Source organism: Haliotis cracherodii, unplaced genomic scaffold (assembly GCF_022045235.1).
Source record: "Haliotis cracherodii isolate W230 unplaced genomic scaffold, xgHalCrac1.p SCAF_2, whole genome shotgun sequence".
In the NCBI taxonomy this organism is placed as follows: domain Eukaryota; kingdom Metazoa; phylum Mollusca; class Gastropoda; order Lepetellida; family Haliotidae; genus Haliotis; species Haliotis cracherodii.
The window spans coordinates 78973925-78992009 of record NW_027266275.1 but is presented as its reverse complement, the minus strand read 5'-3'; the positions used below and the strand labels follow the sequence as shown (position 1 = coordinate 78992009).

Sequence of the window (18085 nt, the reverse complement as noted above, 5' to 3'; positions counted from 1 at the left end):
AACAACTTGTATTGTTGTTCACAGGGAAATGTTGTGGCCCCAAGAAAGGAATCACTGACAGACATGCTGATGAGCATAGCAGCGAGGGTTATGGCAGTAGTGACTACAGTGATCAGGACGCACTGCTACCCTCAGACTCATCCAGATCTCCCCATGTCCCAGTAGCTGCTGCCATATCCAAGGAGGCAAGTATTTGGGGTTTCTGTTTGTATTGCTTAGCTCAGGGTTTTTAGGTTTTTAGGTTTTTAGGTTCTTTCAGAAATGTTTTGTATCAGTTTCACGATGTCATAACCAAAGCATATCTATTCTTTTGAGAATTGATACCAAATCACCAAAATTTATCTTAAGATTTAATTTGATTATGAACTAATCATGCTAACTTGGACATGTAAACAGAACAGAGCTTTTCTCACTCGTTCACTCACTCGTTCACTCACTCACTCACTCACTCACTACCTCACTCACTACCTCACTCACTCACTCAATCACTCACTCACTCACTTCTGGTTTATTCAGTTTCTGCACAGGGATGTGTGTACAGATGTTTATCACCCAGACAGAAGTAATAATCCTGATAATGAAGGATGTGTGTCTGTACAGGTGTCCACGCTCAAGCGGAATGTGCTGCGCATGTTTATAGTGGGTGTAGCAGCTGGTCTGGCTGTCATCTTCCGGGACAACTTCGCTTACATCGGAGCTTTTACTGGTGAGTGCACTACACATGAAAACCACCATACCTTGTTCCTACTTGGTGCCAATACTCCTCAGTATATCTCACAGTGAGATTTCTCAGTGACTAATTTTCTGACATCTGTGCCTTCGTGTGAGGTGAGTTTTTATTCTTCTCTTCCCAAACCTTACCAGGTCTAAACTCATCCCCCAATCTCTCCAAACCTTAACTGCTCTAAACTCATCCCCCAATCTCTCCAAACCTTACCTGCTCTAAACTCATTCCCCAATCTCTCCAAACCTTACCTGCTCTAAACTCATCCCCCAATCTCTCCAAACCTTACCTGCTCTAAACTCATACCCCAATCTCTCCAAACCTTACCTGCTCTAAACTCATCCCCCAATCTCCCAAAACCTTACCTGCTCTAAACTCATCCCCCAATCTCCCAAAACCTTACCTGCTCTAAACTCATCCCCCAATCTCCCAAAACCTTACCTGCTCTAAACTCATCCCCCAATCTCCCAAAACCTTACCTGCTCTAAACTCATCCACAATCTCCCCAAAGCTTACCAGCTCTAAACTCATCCCCCAATCTCCCAAAACCGTACCTGCTCTAAACTCATCCCCCAATCTCTCATAACCTTACCTGCTCTAAACTCATCCCCCAATCTCCCAAAACCTTACCTGCTCTAACCCCATCCCCCAATCTCTCCGAACCATACCTGCTCCAACCCCATCCCCTCAATCTCCCCAAACCTTACCTGCTCTAAACTCCATCCCCCAATCTCTCCAAACCCTACCTGCTCTAAACTCATCCCCCAATCTTCCCAAACCTTACCTGCCCTAAACTCAACCCCAATCTCTCCAAACCTTACCTGCTCTAAACTCATCCCCTCAATCTCCCCAAACCTTACCTGCCCTAAACTCATCCCCCAATCTCTCCAAACCTTACCTGCTCTAAACTCATCCTCTCAATCTCCCCAAACCTTACCTGCCCTAAACTCATCCCCCAATCTCTCCAAACCTTACCTGCTCTAAACTCATCCCCCAATCTCCCAAAACCTTACCTGCTCTAACCCCATCCCCCAATCTCCCCAAACCTTACCTGCTCTAACCCCATTCCCACAATCTCCCCAAACCTTACCTGCTCTAACCCCATCCCCCAATCTCCCCAAATCATATCTGTCTTACTTTAATGATTTACCTGACAATCTACATCATGTGCATTGTATTCCATCAACATATGCATGAGAAATGTATACAGGGAAATGAATCCTCACCATCATGCATTGTGCACACCTTTCATGACTATATTATGCAGTGATTATCGCAGTATGTTAATATGCTCAACGCCAAAAGAAATGCGAGCAGTATGTACGATAAGAAGAGATGTTTCCAATGTGTTCCACTTAATGACAAAACTAACAGTCAAGTGTTACCACACAGTGTCTTTATTCTTGTTCATGATTTCCAAACTTTTCACACTAATCCTGCATGAGACAAATGGTGCGTCTCGTATCATCGATCTTTGACATCACATATGCTGCTTTCATGAGCGTTGGTTCACACAACACCAGTATGTTCATTTGTGCATCGAACCAATCTAATATCTATGTATAGGGTAATTCTTCATAAATTAACCAGCCTGTATGGTATTCGCATTTCGTTTGGTGGTGAGTATACATTTAAATCTTACAGCACCAGCTGGTGTATGGTAATATTGATTAGTCACGGGATGCATTGATTGAGGAAAACACAGAACTATAAACATGGGTTATTTGGTTAAAGCTACAAAGTAAATGTGACAGAATGAATATAGAGTTTATGGAAGAAAACACTGTGCAGTATACTCTTCGCCAACATGTTGCATTATGTGTGTAGGTGCAATCGGAAGCTCGATGCTGGCCTACATCTTGCCGTGTCTGTTCTACAACAAGTTGTGCGGCCCCAGCATGCCCTGGTACATCAAGGCCAAGAACATCATCATCATCATCATGGGCGTTTCATGCAGTGTGATCAGTCTGTACTCAACCATCAGGAACTTGGTTGACAGTGCATGAGAAATAATCCTAAAGCCTTGCTTGCATTCCATGTCAGACGTTCTTCCAGCCATTTGATATCAGCTACATGTATCTGTATTGTAGAAGGTGTCAAATGTATCTGGGAAAGGTATTGAATAATTCCAACTTATATTTTTGCAAATGTTTATTTGGTTTTTAATTCCAGATGAAGATATACACCAATTTTTAAGACCTATGTTAATCCCCAAAATATATTTATTACATATTTTTACACCTTTGTCTTGAAACTAGTTTCATCATCCGAAGTAGAATGGGTTTTTCAGTCATGGTTCTCACATGTTATATTAGTTTGTTTGTTTCATGTTGTGAAACAGTTCCTCCTAACAGCTTGTGAGGAAGATTTCATGTATGGATGGACATCTGGGGCACCTGTGTCCTCTTCACCATATTGTTGGTTCAAGGTGGTGTACACCTCCACACCAGTTTACTTTCTTGCCCATGCTCTTAGTGAGTGAGTGAGTGAGTTGGGTTTAACACCGCTTTTAACAGTATTCCAGTTATATCGCAGCGTGTCAGCTGAATGTTGGAAATGAGGAAAGCCCAAAGTGATGCAGGTCTCCGACGTTTACCACTTCGGTGAAACCCACGAGCACGGGTATGGTGCTGACAAACCTAGAAACATAATCGGGGCGAACCGGGATTCGAACCCACAATCATAGGTTTCTGGCTGCCCAAGGGACGCAACTCTGCACAGCAAATCGCAGCGCCTTAGACAACTGGGCCACTGTGCCCCCCCCCCATGCTCTTAGCTTTGCAAAAGTAAAATTGAATTATGATTAATAACCAATGTTTGAAAATAGTTTCTAAAACGTTGTATTTCTTGTTTAAACTTTTGTCTCCAAATGGTGTCTTTTTTTAAAATGAACCCATTTAATGACTCCAAGGTCTTGCATTTTGACCAAAAAAATATCTTTACACAAGAAATTGAACTGGTCTGATATATCCAAGTTTATCATTTGTCTTCTCAGGTTGGAGATAAAAAGTTCAATTGTAACAAACATAATATTTTTGTAAAATAACTATTACACATATTGGATAAATGTATGTACCCCCATCTTATACAAGTGCCAAAAGCTGTGATGCAAGTGAAGTGAGGGTGATTCTGATGTAAACCCTGGAACATGGCAACAGTGGATTGAAAACATCGTGACATGCAACAGCGTATTTGTTCTCTTCTAACATGACACTGCTTGTAGGGGAGAATAGATAGTGTTGGTGAGCTATCACATGGGGACGTAATGACATGATTACCTCACGTATCGATACATATTGTTGTAATTAGGTCACGATACAATACTTATTGTTATGTTTAATTTGTGTCAATTTTGCGTAAAATTTCCATCAACCAATTTGTAATATCTCGCATGACTGGCTGTGACTGGCTTGTTGTGATAATAGTCTAGTGCAAACAGATGTAGCATTTTGTTTCATAATAGGCGTTACTTCAACGCTCGCTCAAGTCGTTATCAGGCCATAGCTATTGCAATATTTACTTGATAAAATGTTTTTGTAAATTGGTACTGCATAGAAACTCGAATTGATACACAGGAGGCATATCTTGTATCGTATCATCAGATCTTAGGGTGAATAAGGATGAATCATGACACCACTGTGGTAACCTGTAGATTTAACCTCTCTTATTGACTTTGGAACCGAACATGCAGTTAAATTTAACATTTGAAACCTCATGCTGCGTGTTCGGTTTCAAATTCAATTTACCGCGGTTAAATCTACTGGTAATCTAGCTCCACAGTGAAAACACAGTATGTTTATCTCCATGATTAGATAAAATGCGAACCCTTTGGTGATAGAAATTACAGTCCAGTGTTTTGAGTGGGTTGTTGATCAGAAATTACTGAATCACCGACAACAGCATTTAAACAAAATATAGCGCTCTATATGCTCAAGCAGTTTGTTTACAGCATAGTATGTTATCTCCTAATTATGTGATGAAACTAACATATGGATAGCACCAGTTTATAGTCCATCTAAAGAAACATCAAACAGTTGGTGAAACAATGAGTATCAACTCGGAGATAGCCATTACGATGTCCTTCTAACTTGAACCTCCTGTATGTCACTGATCAGGTTGTTGCATGCTGTAATGGAACTTCTATTTTCAATGTTTGGATTGATATTCAATTTCGAGGTTTAGTCATATTTAGCCATACAAGCACAAGCAGAGTCATTTCTTCTGCTTATTGGGAGATTTATCACCCTGTTTTTAAGATAGTGCGGCTTGAGTGTGCAGCTACATTACTAGCGTCAATGCATGTGTACCTATGCTTCACGTACATAGAGGCCTTATGAAAATGTCGAAGTGAAAACCAGGATCATGGCATGTATTCTTAACATTACTCCTTTCACATGAAATTACGCACTTTTACCCAACTGATGACGCAAAAGCTTCATTAGTGTTGGCATCTCTGCCTCTGCATGTGCAAAAGAATACCTGGGCAAGTGCAATTTCTATGGTAAAACAGGGGCTTGATGAATATGAACACCTGTGACAAAAAATAGAGCTGTATTGTAAACTGATATACATTATAATGTGTGTACTGTCAGGTGTGTTATTGATCACTGAAACTGAAATATTAATATGTTTAGATCATTAGCTGGACTGTTGTACAAACATCATGTGACATACTGCCAGGGTCACCTTGGGAAGGAAGTGACTGGCATTCAGAAACCGGCTATTTAAACGCCTTCCCAGTGGATGTACAGGTGCTTCACGAATATGTAGTCTTCCAATCAGATAATATATTGTCCCTGAAACAAAGACTCCTTTACACATGGGTTTTTTCTGTTGGATTTGACTGTATTTATTACTTCCTTCTGTGTTTAATGAATGACACTGATGTGATGACAATATATACAACTCCAAAGAAGTTAAGGACAACCCGATTTGTTATATTACTATATTTAATCTGTCATGCTGTGATAGATTAACAATAGTGATATAAAAGAATCAGGAGGTCCTTAACTATTCTTACAAGTATAGGTCAGCATTCATTCCTGTTTAAGTTTTGATCTGCATTTGTGTCTGTTTGTAAAGCGTTTGTCAAGACATCTCAGTTTGTAAAATATGTTGCAAGAATAGTTCTCAGTTTGTAAATGTTTGTGTCAAGAATAGTTCTCAAATTATTTCTTGTTTAATGTCACACTCAGCGATATTCCAGCTATATGACAGCGGTCTGTAAGTAATCATACCTGGACCAGAAAATCCAGTGATTGACATAATGAGCACCATCAAACACCATCAAGGTACCATGACATGAAATCAACCAAGTCACCGTGCCAACCTTCCGATTCATCAACACTCCTGTTGCAGGGTGGGGACCAATTGTGACACAAACTACCCTCAGTTCTCAGGTTGTACAGTGGGTTCCAAGAATAGGTCTCGGTCGTAAAGTGGGTTTTAGGAATAGTTCTCAGGTTGTAAAGTGGGTTTTAGGAATAGTTCTCAGGTTGTGAAGTGGGTTTTAGGAATAGTTCTCAGGTTGTAAAGTGGGTTCCAAGAATAGTTCTTGGTTGTAAACTGGGTTTAAGGAATAGTTCTCTGGTTGTAAAGTGGCATTTAGGAATAGTTCTTGGTTGTAAGGTGGGTTTAAGGAATAGTTCTCATGTTGTAAAGTGGGTTTTAGGAATTGTTCTCAGGTTGTAAACTGGGTTTTAGGAATAGTTCTCATGTTGTAAAGTGGGTTTTAGGAATAGCTCTCAGGTTGTAAACTGGGTTTTAGGAATACTTCTTGGGTTGTAAGGGGGGTTTTAGGAATAGTTCTCAGGTTGTAAAGTGGGTGTTAGGAATAGTTCTCAGGTTGTAAAGTGGGTTCCAAGAATAGTTCTTGGTTGTAAACTGGGTTTAAGGAATAGTTCTCTGGTTGTAAACTGGGTTTTAGGAATAGCTCTCAGGTTGTAAACTGGGTTTTAGGAATACTTCTTGGGTTGTAAGGGGGGTTTTAGGAATAGTTCTCAGGTTGTAAAGTGGGTGTTAGGAATAGTTCTCAGGTTGTAAAGTGGGTTCAAAGAATAGTTCTCTTTGTAAAGGTGTATAAATAGAATAATTCTGAGGTTGTAAAGGTGTATAAATAGAATAATTCTGAGGTTGTAAAGGTTTTGGCAGGAGGAAGTGTCAAGTTATTTGTACATATATTTTTTATCTACTGAAGATACACAGGAGAGAGAACTTTTCAGGGCATATGCTTACTCCCTCATCGGGTGAATACAAGGTAAAATAGAGGAGTAAATGCTTGCTCCTTCATCAGGTGAATACAAGGTAAAATCAAGGAGTATATGCTTACTCCTTCATCAGGTGAATACAAGGTAAAATAAAGGAGTATATGCTTGCTCCTTCATCAGGTGAAGACAAGGTAAAATAAAGGAGTATATTCTTGCTCCTTCATCAGGTGAAGACAAGGTAAAATCACCCGATGAAGGATGAATCAAATACTCCAAAATGTTGTGTTCCTCATAATAAAGAAGTTATCCTCCATAAATTCTCACTCCTACTGAAGATTGTTGACAACATGTACAGTGCATAAAGGTATTTTGATATAACCATATATAACCTATAACCATGAAATCAAAGCTAATTATATTTTGCTATAGGATTGTTATCTTCATAGTTCTGTTTTTATAGGTACCTGGTACTGTACATTGTTTTAAACCTTTGTTATCTTCGTTATGTATGTTTCTACATTTGAAACACTTTGCAATCACATGTTTCTGCAGAACATTCATGTTCAACACAACAGTATTACCATAGTGAGACCTATTTGTGTCTTGGCTTCTTCTTGCATGTTTTATTTCACCGTCTGTTATGTTTAGAGAATCTAAATTTTAAATACCTTGGGGGCACTCAGTTGGGGAGGGGGAGACCAATAATTTGATTTGATGAATGTAGTGAGGTGGGTAAGGATGAAAATCGAGTAATTACTTTATTATGTCTTTGTGCAGGTTTGTTACTAGGATTGAGGTCACTTGGTGTGTCTCCTGTTTAGCCTGTTGTATATTGTGTATATTAACTGCTTACATTGTTTCTCTGTGGTTTATGTAAGAAATATTTGTTGTGGTGTATTGGCCAATACACCTACCTTTTCTCAATGGGACCTTTCCATTGGATGTTGACCAGTCAGCAGAGAAAATAATTGAAATGATCACCCCCCAAAAAACATGTAAAATATTAAATTTTTCCAAATTTATGATGATTTGACAAGGTTTACATACCAAGCAGAAATTAATGTACGTTCTGTTAATTTTAAGTTAAGTTCGCATCTGGAATTGGCAGAAATCGCTATGGTAAATAATCTAAGACGGCAACATGAGAAAAATATAGATGTATTATATTTATACATCTACACTTTAGAATTTGAGAGCCCAATCTTTCGAAGCTCCAAGATCTTCCTTGGAGATTGCGGTTCGTTCTGAACACGCAGAGAAACAAGCAAGAAAACGTGTATTTGGGATAAGCCGACCGAAAAGAAGTAAGTGTAAAGGACAGGTGTACCGGCCAGTACGACAAGGATTAAAACAATGAGACTGGAAAGTGAGCTTTAAAAGTAGTGACTTGCCCACAACCCACAGTATTATCTGACCACATCATGCATCTTCACACTGGACTATGCTTAATCTCTGAAAATATTTTGATAGAAACAAATAACTCCATTTAAACTGAACAGGAGACACAGTGAAATGGCAGATTCCGAACCTGTGGAAAATCTAAACTTGCTTCAATTAGGACATCATCGGATGTCGTTATTTGGAAATACCCCTGATGGTTATTGTTTAATAAACAAAAGTATCCCAGCAGGGAAAGAATCTTAGGGTTTGGGATTGTTTGGATGTGGACTGAGATTGATTTGGATCCTATTTCTGTGTGTCATAGCTTGATATTTAATCATGTGATGTAAATAGACCTATAATATTAAACATAAACCTTTGATTTATTTTATGTGTGAATGAAGCCCCATTGTGCCATTGCATATGGTTATTGTATACTATCGACTATCGGATGTAAACTGAACAAGAAGATAAAGTCATCAATATCCCCTGCTCTTTCAGATATGTGCATAAATCAAACAATGTATATGTCGTACCTCATTATACAATATATTCTGAATACAACCGTCATTATGACAGATGACTAAACCGCAAAATGAAACCCTCCTTTAAACCTTTGTTCCACTTGTTAACGTAACATCTATAAAAAAGACACCTGACAGGCAAAACCCATCAGTTCAGCCTTTGCATTATACAAAAAAAGTTTTTCTCTGAAAATGATCCCTACCCTTGTTTGAAATCCAACTTGTTGCCATGGAAATGCCAAAAAATAATTCCCAAATAGTACAAGGCTCCATTTCAGTGTATGCCTGATGTGTGTACAAAGTTTCATGAATATATACTCTTCAAAAAAAGAAACTTGACACTGTCTTTCAAAATTTAAGATAAAGTTCATAAATATGATAGATTAATGTCCAAGTTGCAAAGATGCTTTTCCAAACTAAAATATGATACAAAAATAAGGTGACTAATGTGGGAACACTTGGAACGGTGTCACACATCCAATCAAGACACAGGTCTCTGATGTTCATGAAACGTGTATGGTGAATGCACTGAAATCCATCATTCATGGATTCTTTGGACACAACTCTGTACAGTCTATTGCAATGCCTAACATTCAAGTTATAATCGGTTAAACATGTTTTCTGTTTACACTGAACAGTGAAAGCCTTCCATGTTACCGTTTCCTTCTTGGACATATACAGGAACTCCGATGGGTATGGCCTGTCCGATGTGTAATGGGAATATTGACAAAGTGTCATGTGACGACATATCTTTAGTCCAATAATTGTTTGTTGCACTAATATGATATTACCTGTGATGGTCATACGACTTGTGCAAATCATGACAACTGAATATAGTATGTGTATATTTTTATGAAATAAAATGTTTATTAGACCTAATACCTCATTACAAATGTTGTTGAATTATTGAATTATTATTTTATGTTGTGAATTATGACCTGGGACCAGGTGTACGTTTCCTATGCCTATTTCTTGCTGTTAGTATTGGTGTAACCTGTTAACAGTTATACTCATTGCAGCTGCATAAAGCAGTGTTGGTATTTGTTTTTTTAGTGACATGCAATGTGAAGAAGACATGTTTATGTTGGATGAATCCAGTGCAGTAAACCTACAGAAATGTTTTTCTCAAGGAACAAAACTACCAGCAAGCTATTGTTCACGACCAAGAAATATTCAAATGTCTCACATTGAGATACTTAGTTCATAGGTTTTTATATTTTATTGTATGAAAGATAAGGCTTAAACAAATTTTTCATCATACATGTTACTGCTAATTTTTCTTCTCGTTTTTTTCTTTTAGGCTATTGAAATAAACAAAACAAGATAAGTGGTTTCTATCTTGCATACACTAAACAATCACACTTCTGTTTTCCTTTTACTTTAAAAATATTAAGACAGATTTGCCACAAAGAAATATATAATGTTCTTAGTCATGGTACTTAGGCATATTTTAGATGTCATACATCAAACCTAATAAACCATGTTCCAACAAGATGGTGTCTTTGCTTTTCATTACTGATCCCAGTACAAACAATTGCCCGTACTACATCTGGTGGTTATGGCACATACATGCTCCAATTGGTGTCTAGCCGGGAGAGCCACATTTCAGAAATGGCTATTGCCGGTAGAGCCACGTTTTCAGCTGAGTGCATTTCACCTATTCTAGCGGGTAATTAATTAATCCGATTACCGATACCTGTATATGAGTGTCCCACATTTTAATTATACTCCTAATTTAATACTCCCAGGCTGAGGGAGGCGACCAGTTCCTACACCGTCTTAGTGACGACATCCTCATCTTCACTACAGACAAGAACATTGAACATTTGTGTACCGCAGACATTGTATTTTGTGATGGTATATTTTAAGCCTGTCCCAAGTTGTTTGATCAGATTTATTGTTTACATGCTGAGGTGTTTGGCCATATGTTTCCATTAGTTTACTGTTTGTTGTCCAATCGAACAAAAGAGTGTTATGTCAACATGTTTCAGTACCTATGCAATTTTGCTAGTAGAGGAGGTCTAGAGTTTGCCCCACTTACAATTCAGTTGGACTTTGAACGTGCAGCTCACAATGCCGTGACTGATGTATTTCCTGGGACATTAGTTAGAGGGTGTTTCTTTCACTTCACCCAATGTATCTGGAGGAGGGTGCAGAAAGAAGGTCTGGTGATGGACTATAAGGAAGATGAGGTGAAGAAGCTGGTGAGGAATGCTGCCCTCCCGTTAGTACCTCGTGACAAAGTGGATAATGTGTGGCTGATGCAATTGCTGACTCTCCTGCTGGCCCTACGTGCTGACTACGTGACAACAATTTGGGCTCAAGGAGGGGCCTTCATGCCAGAGATTTGGAACCATTTCGAAAACCAAGGCCACCGTACCAACAATCCCCTGGAAGGGTGGCACAAGATAAAGAAACTTGCCAAGGAGTGCCACCCGAACATCTACGAGGTAGTGAAGCTATTTCAGCGAGAGCAGTCACTCAAAGCGACTCTCTCAACAGCGGTGAGAACCTTCACGAAGAAAGAAGTACAAGGCAATCGATGCACGTATTGCAGTAATGCAGTAATGACATTAAATCCATTATGATATTCATATGCTATTCATATTCATCAATGTAAAGTTTTGATGAATATGTTATCCTTGTTGAATAATAAATGAGAAAACAAGACTTGTTTTGTTATATACGGTAACCTGTTAGAATCACAAAGCATGTTTTGACAGCATAGTTGCGAGAGCCACATTATACAATCACGCAACCATAACCATTGCCGCGAGAGCCACATCAATTTGGGCCATCTATTTTCGAAATGTGGCTTTGCCGGCCTGTAACCCTCCAATTTGGGCTATCAAGTACAGTTCACCCACTTGCCAAATAACATGGGCGCGTATCCAGAAGGGTACTGTAGTTCTCATGATGGTGAATCACGATTGTGAGCACGTTTAAATGTCTAAATATGTTGACCAAGTCAGGGTGGATGTTGGAAAGAAACTTGGAATGGTAGCCTTGAGCATTGTATGAGCCTCTACAAATGTCTTCGCTTGTGGATTGATGTAGCTACAGTTTGTTTTAGCTATGTATGTTTCTGCGCGTTAAAGTAGGAGCATTGGAATTTTGTCAATTTTCAAGGATGCTATTTACACATTGAAAACAAGTTTATCGAGATCCCTAAGAACTGCTTTGCAGTAAGGACATTGCAATTACTGTTGAGCTGTCATAACAGCAATGTGGGCAAGGGTCGACCATTTCCAAACGGTTAACCTTTCTTGGGTTTGAAAACGCAGATATGTTGAAAAAATAGCAGTGTCCCCCCGGGGCTTCTTTGTGGTTGTTGGGGGATGATTACAGTTATGTACAGTGCCTGTACTCAGATAGCCGTCGCCACCGTCAGCACATTTAAAGCACCAACGGAATGGATATTAAAATGGTAACTACCCTTCTTGAAAACCAATATAAAGTCGCATCTGAACAGGACCTGCGACCAAGAGACTAACATGAAAAAAGAACTGAAAGATATTCTGAAAAATCAAACAGTGACACAGAACAAACATCGATACCTGGGACCGATACATGAGGTGACCATAATTCTCTTGATGTACAATCGAGCTTGTCTGACGCCTTTGTTTCCTATCTTAATGTGTTAAAAAATTGGAGCGGGTTTTGGAAGCAAGATCTTCCTACTTGTTGAGCACTAATTGTTATTTGTACAAATTAACCCGTGTGTGTTGATTGATAAGATAAAAGAGGAATAATGGGGTTATCTAACCCATGACAAAACTAATTCTAGTAGATGCTGAACAATGTTGTTGGAAGCATACATTTAAGCATTATGTTCTACCCTTTCAAAATATGAGCGCTTGTGTTTTTGAAATCATTTACCTTGTGTAATGATGAATTAATATCACAGCCAAAGTCAGGAATGTATATTTCTGTGTGTTTATTGGCATTTTGTTCCTATTGCACAAAGTAGTGTATACAATGGAAGCGAAGTTTGCAGATATCCCTTCTGAGAATTGGAGTCCCAGTTAAGGAATTAAATCATTAGGTTGTAGTAGCTGTGGATCCCTATCTGTTGTAACTACCACGTGCTAAAGAGTAGACACTTTCTGAACGGTTCACCGCTCCTACGTTTGAAAACGCAGCAGGCAGACACAGACGTTGATCAAACATGATGGCATTGATGCATAGCAGTGGTGAGAGTACAGGGTAAGGCAGTTTGATGCATATATTATGGAGATTGCAGTCTTCCTCTCGGGACTTCATTGTGCTTGTTAGGGATTGATTAGAGGTATGTACAGTGCCTGTACTCGGATAGCCGTCCCCACAACCAACACATTGCCAGCAGGATGGGTATAAAAACGGTATCCTACCCGACCCAGTTATCAGAATGCTGGTGAACGACGCCAAGATACACACGGTTTGGCAAACGGCCGAGAACAGAAGGATGTGGTCGCCAAGCAGAAACCGCTGATGCAGACAATGGAGCTACGTCACAACCCATGTTGACATCACAGAGCGATTGCGTCAACAATCAGCTGACGTCAGAGACGAGAAGGCTGTCGGCACTGAACAGGGCTGGCGGGTTTGTTGCTGTAGTGAAGAACACGTTTGTACTACAGAGGCAAATAGCGACACGATAGGGACAAGGGTCGAACTCAGGTAAGCCAGGTCATCCATTCCCTTCTTGAAAACTAATTTAAAGTCGCATCTGAATAGGACCTGCGACCAAGAGACTAACATGAGAAAAGAACTGCAAGATATTCTGAAAAGTGAAACATAGTGACACAGAACAAAGATCGATATGTGGGACCGATCCAGGAGGTGACCATCATTCTCTTGATGTATAATCGTGCTTGTCTGACGCCTTTGTTTCCTATCTTAATGTGTTAACAAATTGGAGCGGGTGTTGGACTAAAGATCTTCCTACTTGTTGAGCACTAATTGTTATTTGTACAAATTAACCCGTGTGTGGTGATTGATAAGATAAAAGAGGAATAATGGGGTTATCTAACCCATGACACAACTAATTGGAGTAGATGTTGAACAATGTTGTTGGAAGCATACATTTAAGCATTATGTTCTACCTTGTCCAAATATGAGCGCTTGTGTTTTGAAATCATTTACCTTGTGTAATGATGAACTAACATCACATTTTAAGTCAGGAATGTATATTTCTGTTTGTGTATTGACATTTTGTTCCTATTGCACAAAGTAGTGTATACAATGGAAGCGAAGTTTGCAGATATCCCTTCTGAGAATTTGCGTCCCGGTTAAGGAATTAAATTAATTCGGTTGTAGTAGCTGTGGATCCCTATCTGTTGTAACTACCACGTGCTAAAGAGTAGACACTTTCTGAACGGTTCACCGCTCCTACGTTTGAAAACGCAGCAGGCAGACACAGACGTTGATCAAACATGATGGCATTGATGCATAGTAGTGGTGAGAGTACAGGGTAAGGCAGTTTGATGCATATATTATGGAGATTGCAGTCTTCCTCTCGGGACTTCATTGTGCTTGTTAGGGATTGATTGGAGCTATGTACAGTGCCTGTACTCGGATAGCCGTCCCCACAACCAACACATTGCCAGCAGGATGGGTATAAAAACGGTATCCTACCCGACCCAGTTATCAGAATGCTGGTGAACGACGCCTAGATACACACGGTTTGGCAAACGGCCGAGAACGGAAGGATGTGGTCGCCAAGCAGAAACCGCTGATGCAGACAATGGAGCTACGTCACAACCCATGTTGACATCACAGAGCGATTGCGTCAACAATCAGCTGACGTCAGAGACAAGCAGGCTGTCGGCACTGAACAGGGCTGGCGGGTTTGTTGCTGTAGTGAAGAACACGTTTGTACTACAGAGGCAAATAGCGACACGATAGGGACAAGGGTCGAACTCAGGTAAGCCAGGTCCTCCATTCCTTTCTTGAAAACCAATTTAAAGTCGCATCTGAACATGACCTGCAACCAAGAGACTAACATGAGAAAGAAACTGAAAGATATTCGGAAAAGTCAAAAATAGTGACACAGAACATACATCGATACCTGGGACCGATCCAGGTTGCGACCATAATTCTCTTGATGTATAAACGCGGTTGTCTGCCGCCTTTGTTTCCTATCTTAATGTGTTAACAAATTGGAGCAGGTGTTGGACTCAAGATCTTCCTACTTGTTGAGCACTAATTGTTATTTGTACAAATTAACCCGTGTGTGTTGATTGATAAGATAAAAGAGGAATAATGGGGTTATCTAACCCATGACAAAACTAATTCTAGTAGATGCTGAACAATGTTGTTGGAAGCATACATTTAAGCATTATGTTCTACCCTTTCAAAATATGAGCGCTTATGTTTTTGAAATCATTTACCTTGTGTAATGATGAATTAATATCACAGCCAAAGTCAGGAATGTATATTTCTGTGTGTTTATTGGCATTTTGTTCCTATTGCACAAAGTAGTGTATACAATGGAAGCGAAGTTTGCAGATATCCCTTCTGAGAATTGGAGTCCCAGTTAAGGAATTAAATCATTAGGTTGTAGTAGCTGTGGATCCCTATCTGTTGTAACTACCACGTGCTAAAGAGTAGACACTTTCTGAACGGTTCACCGCTCCTACGTTTGAAAACGCAGCAGGCAGACACAGACGTTGATCAAACATGATGGCATTGATGCAAAGTAGTGGTGAGTGTACAGGGTAAGGCAGTTTGATGCATATGTTATGGAGATTGCAGTCTTCCTCCCCGGACTTCATTGTGCTTGTTAGGGATTGATTAGAGGTATGTACAGTGCCTGTACTCGGATAGCCGTCCCCACAACCAACACATTGCCAGCAGGATGGGTATAAAACGGTATCCTACCCGACCCAGTTATCAGAATGCTGGTGAGCGACTCCAAGATACACACGGTTTGGCAAACGGCCGAGAACGGAAGGATGTGGTCGCCAAGCAGAAACCGCTGATGCAGACAATGGAGCTACGTCACAACCCATGTTGACATCACAGAGCTATTGTGTCAACAATCAGCTGACGTCAGAGACGAGCAGGCAGTAAGCACTGAACAGGGCTGGCGGGTTTGTTGCTGTAGTATAGAACACGTTTGTACTATAGAGGCAAATAGCGACACGATAGGGACAAGGGTCGAACTCAGGTAAGCCAGGTCCTCCATTCCCTTCTTGAAAACTAATTTAAAGTCGCATCTGAATAGGACCTGCGACCAAGAGACTAACATGAGAAAAGAACTGCAAGATATTCTGAAAAGTGAAACATAGTGACACAGAACAAACATCGATATGTGGGACCGATCCAGGAGGTGACCATCATTCTCTTGATGTATAATCGTGCTTGTCTGCCGCCTTTGTTTCCTATCTTAATGTGTTAACAAATTTGAGCGGGTGTTGGACTCAAGATCTTCCTACCTGTTGAGCACTAATTGTTATTTGTACAAATTAACCCGTGTGTGGTGATTGATAAGATAAAAGAGGAATAATGGGGTTATCTAACCCATGACACAACTAACTGGAGTAGATGCTGAACAATGTTGTTGGAAGCAAACATTTAAGCATTATGTTCTACCTTGTCCAAATATGTGCGCTTGTGTTTTGAAATCATTTACCTTGTGTAATGATGAACTAATATCACATTTTAAGTCAGGAATGTATATTTCTGTGTGTGTATTGGCATTTTGTTCCTATTGCACAAAGTAGTGTATATAATGGAAGTGAAGTTTGCGGATATCCCTTCTGAGATTTTGCGTCCCGGTTAAGGAATTAAAATCATTCGGTTGTAGTAGCTGTGGATCCCTATCTGTTGTAACTACCACGTGCTAAAGAGTAGACACTTTCTGAACGGTTCACCGCTCCTACGTTTGAAAACGCAGCAGGCAGACACAGACGTTGATCAAACTTGATTGCATTGATGCATTTGTTATGGAGATTGCAGTCTTCCTCCCGGGACTTCATTGTGCTTGTTAGGGATTGATTAGAGCTATGTATGTACAGTGCCTGTACTCGGATAGCCGTCCCCACAACCAACACATTGCCAGCAGAATGGGTATAAAAACGGTATCCTACCCGACCCAGTTATCAGAATGCTGGTGAGCGACGCCAAGGTACACACGGTTTGGCAAACGGCCGAGAACGGAAGGATGTGGTCGCCAAGCAGAAATCGCTGATGCAGACAATGGAGCTACGTCACAGCCCATGTTGACATCACAGAGCTATTGCGTCAACAATCAGCTGACGTCAGAGACAAGCAGGCTGTCGGCACTGAACAGGGCTGGCGGGTTTGTTGCTGTAGTGAAGAACACGTTTGTACTACAGAGGCAAATAGTAACACGATAGGGACAAGGGTCGAACTCAGGTAAGCCAGGTCCTCCATTCCCTTCTTGAAAACTAATTTAAAGTTGCATCTGAATAGGACCTGCGACCAAGAGACTAACATGAGAAAAGAACTGCAAGATATTCTGAAAAGTGAAACATAGTGACACAGAACAATCATCGATATGTGGGACCGATCCAGGAGGTGACCATAATTCTCTTGATGTATAATCGTGCTTGTCTGCCGCCTTTGTTTCCTATCTTAATGTGTTAACAAATTGGAGCAGGTGTTGGACTCAAGATCTTCCTACTTGTTACTTACTTACTTACTTATATTGGAGATTTAACGTGCGCTTTTCGACTGCAAGCGTATGTCGCACACGGGCCCGGCCAGGCCATTTAATCTGTTTCCAAAAAGGGGAAAAGTGAGTTTGTGCAACCCAGGAGGGGGCTTTAGGAGTTACTTATATAGTAATTTTGAATTTTTGAGATTTGGAAAGGATGCCAAGAGTGGGTGGGGGACGAACTAAGGGAGCTGTGTGTGTTGGGTGGTTATCTAATAAGGTAGTTTTGGTTTTAATATTTTATTTGGGGTTTAAAGGCGACTAATTAGTCCTGTTTTTATTAGGTATATGCCTAAGGCTTTGCATTTTTCTAATTTATTTTGTGGATTTAGGATTGATTCTAGTGTAAGTCCGGTTTTAAGATTTAGGGTGGTCTGTAGTGTTTGGTAGTGTGTTTGGTAGTGTGTGCAGTGAATGAGTACGTGTTCTGGTGTTTCTTGTTGTTTGCAATGTGGGCAGTTTCCTGTTGTGTGTAGTTTAGCTATTTTACGGTGATTATTTAGTTTGGTGTGGCCTGTTTGTAGTTTGGTAATTATTCTGTCGATTTTTTTGGATGGGTGTAGTATTTTGGGTTTATTTAGGTTTTCTT

The 18085-nt window shown here is 40.1% G+C and overlaps 1 protein-coding gene across 3 annotated transcripts in view; it reads left to right on the top strand.

Moving 5' to 3' along the window:
• LOC139468541 (uncharacterized) overlaps positions 1-10202 on the top strand; it is a 38081-nt gene extending 27879 nt beyond the window's left edge. For all 3 annotated transcript variants that reach the window (XM_071250583.1, XM_071250584.1, XM_071250582.1), the window contains 3 exons: positions 25-185; positions 601-706; positions 2552-10202. In XM_071250583.1, coding sequence (XP_071106684.1) covers positions 25-185; positions 601-706; positions 2552-2730 — 446 coding nt within the window. In that variant the 3' untranslated portion in view covers positions 2731-10202. The remainder of the gene's footprint in view (positions 1-24; positions 186-600; positions 707-2551) is intronic.
• The last annotated feature ends 7883 nt before the right edge of the window (positions 10203-18085 follow it).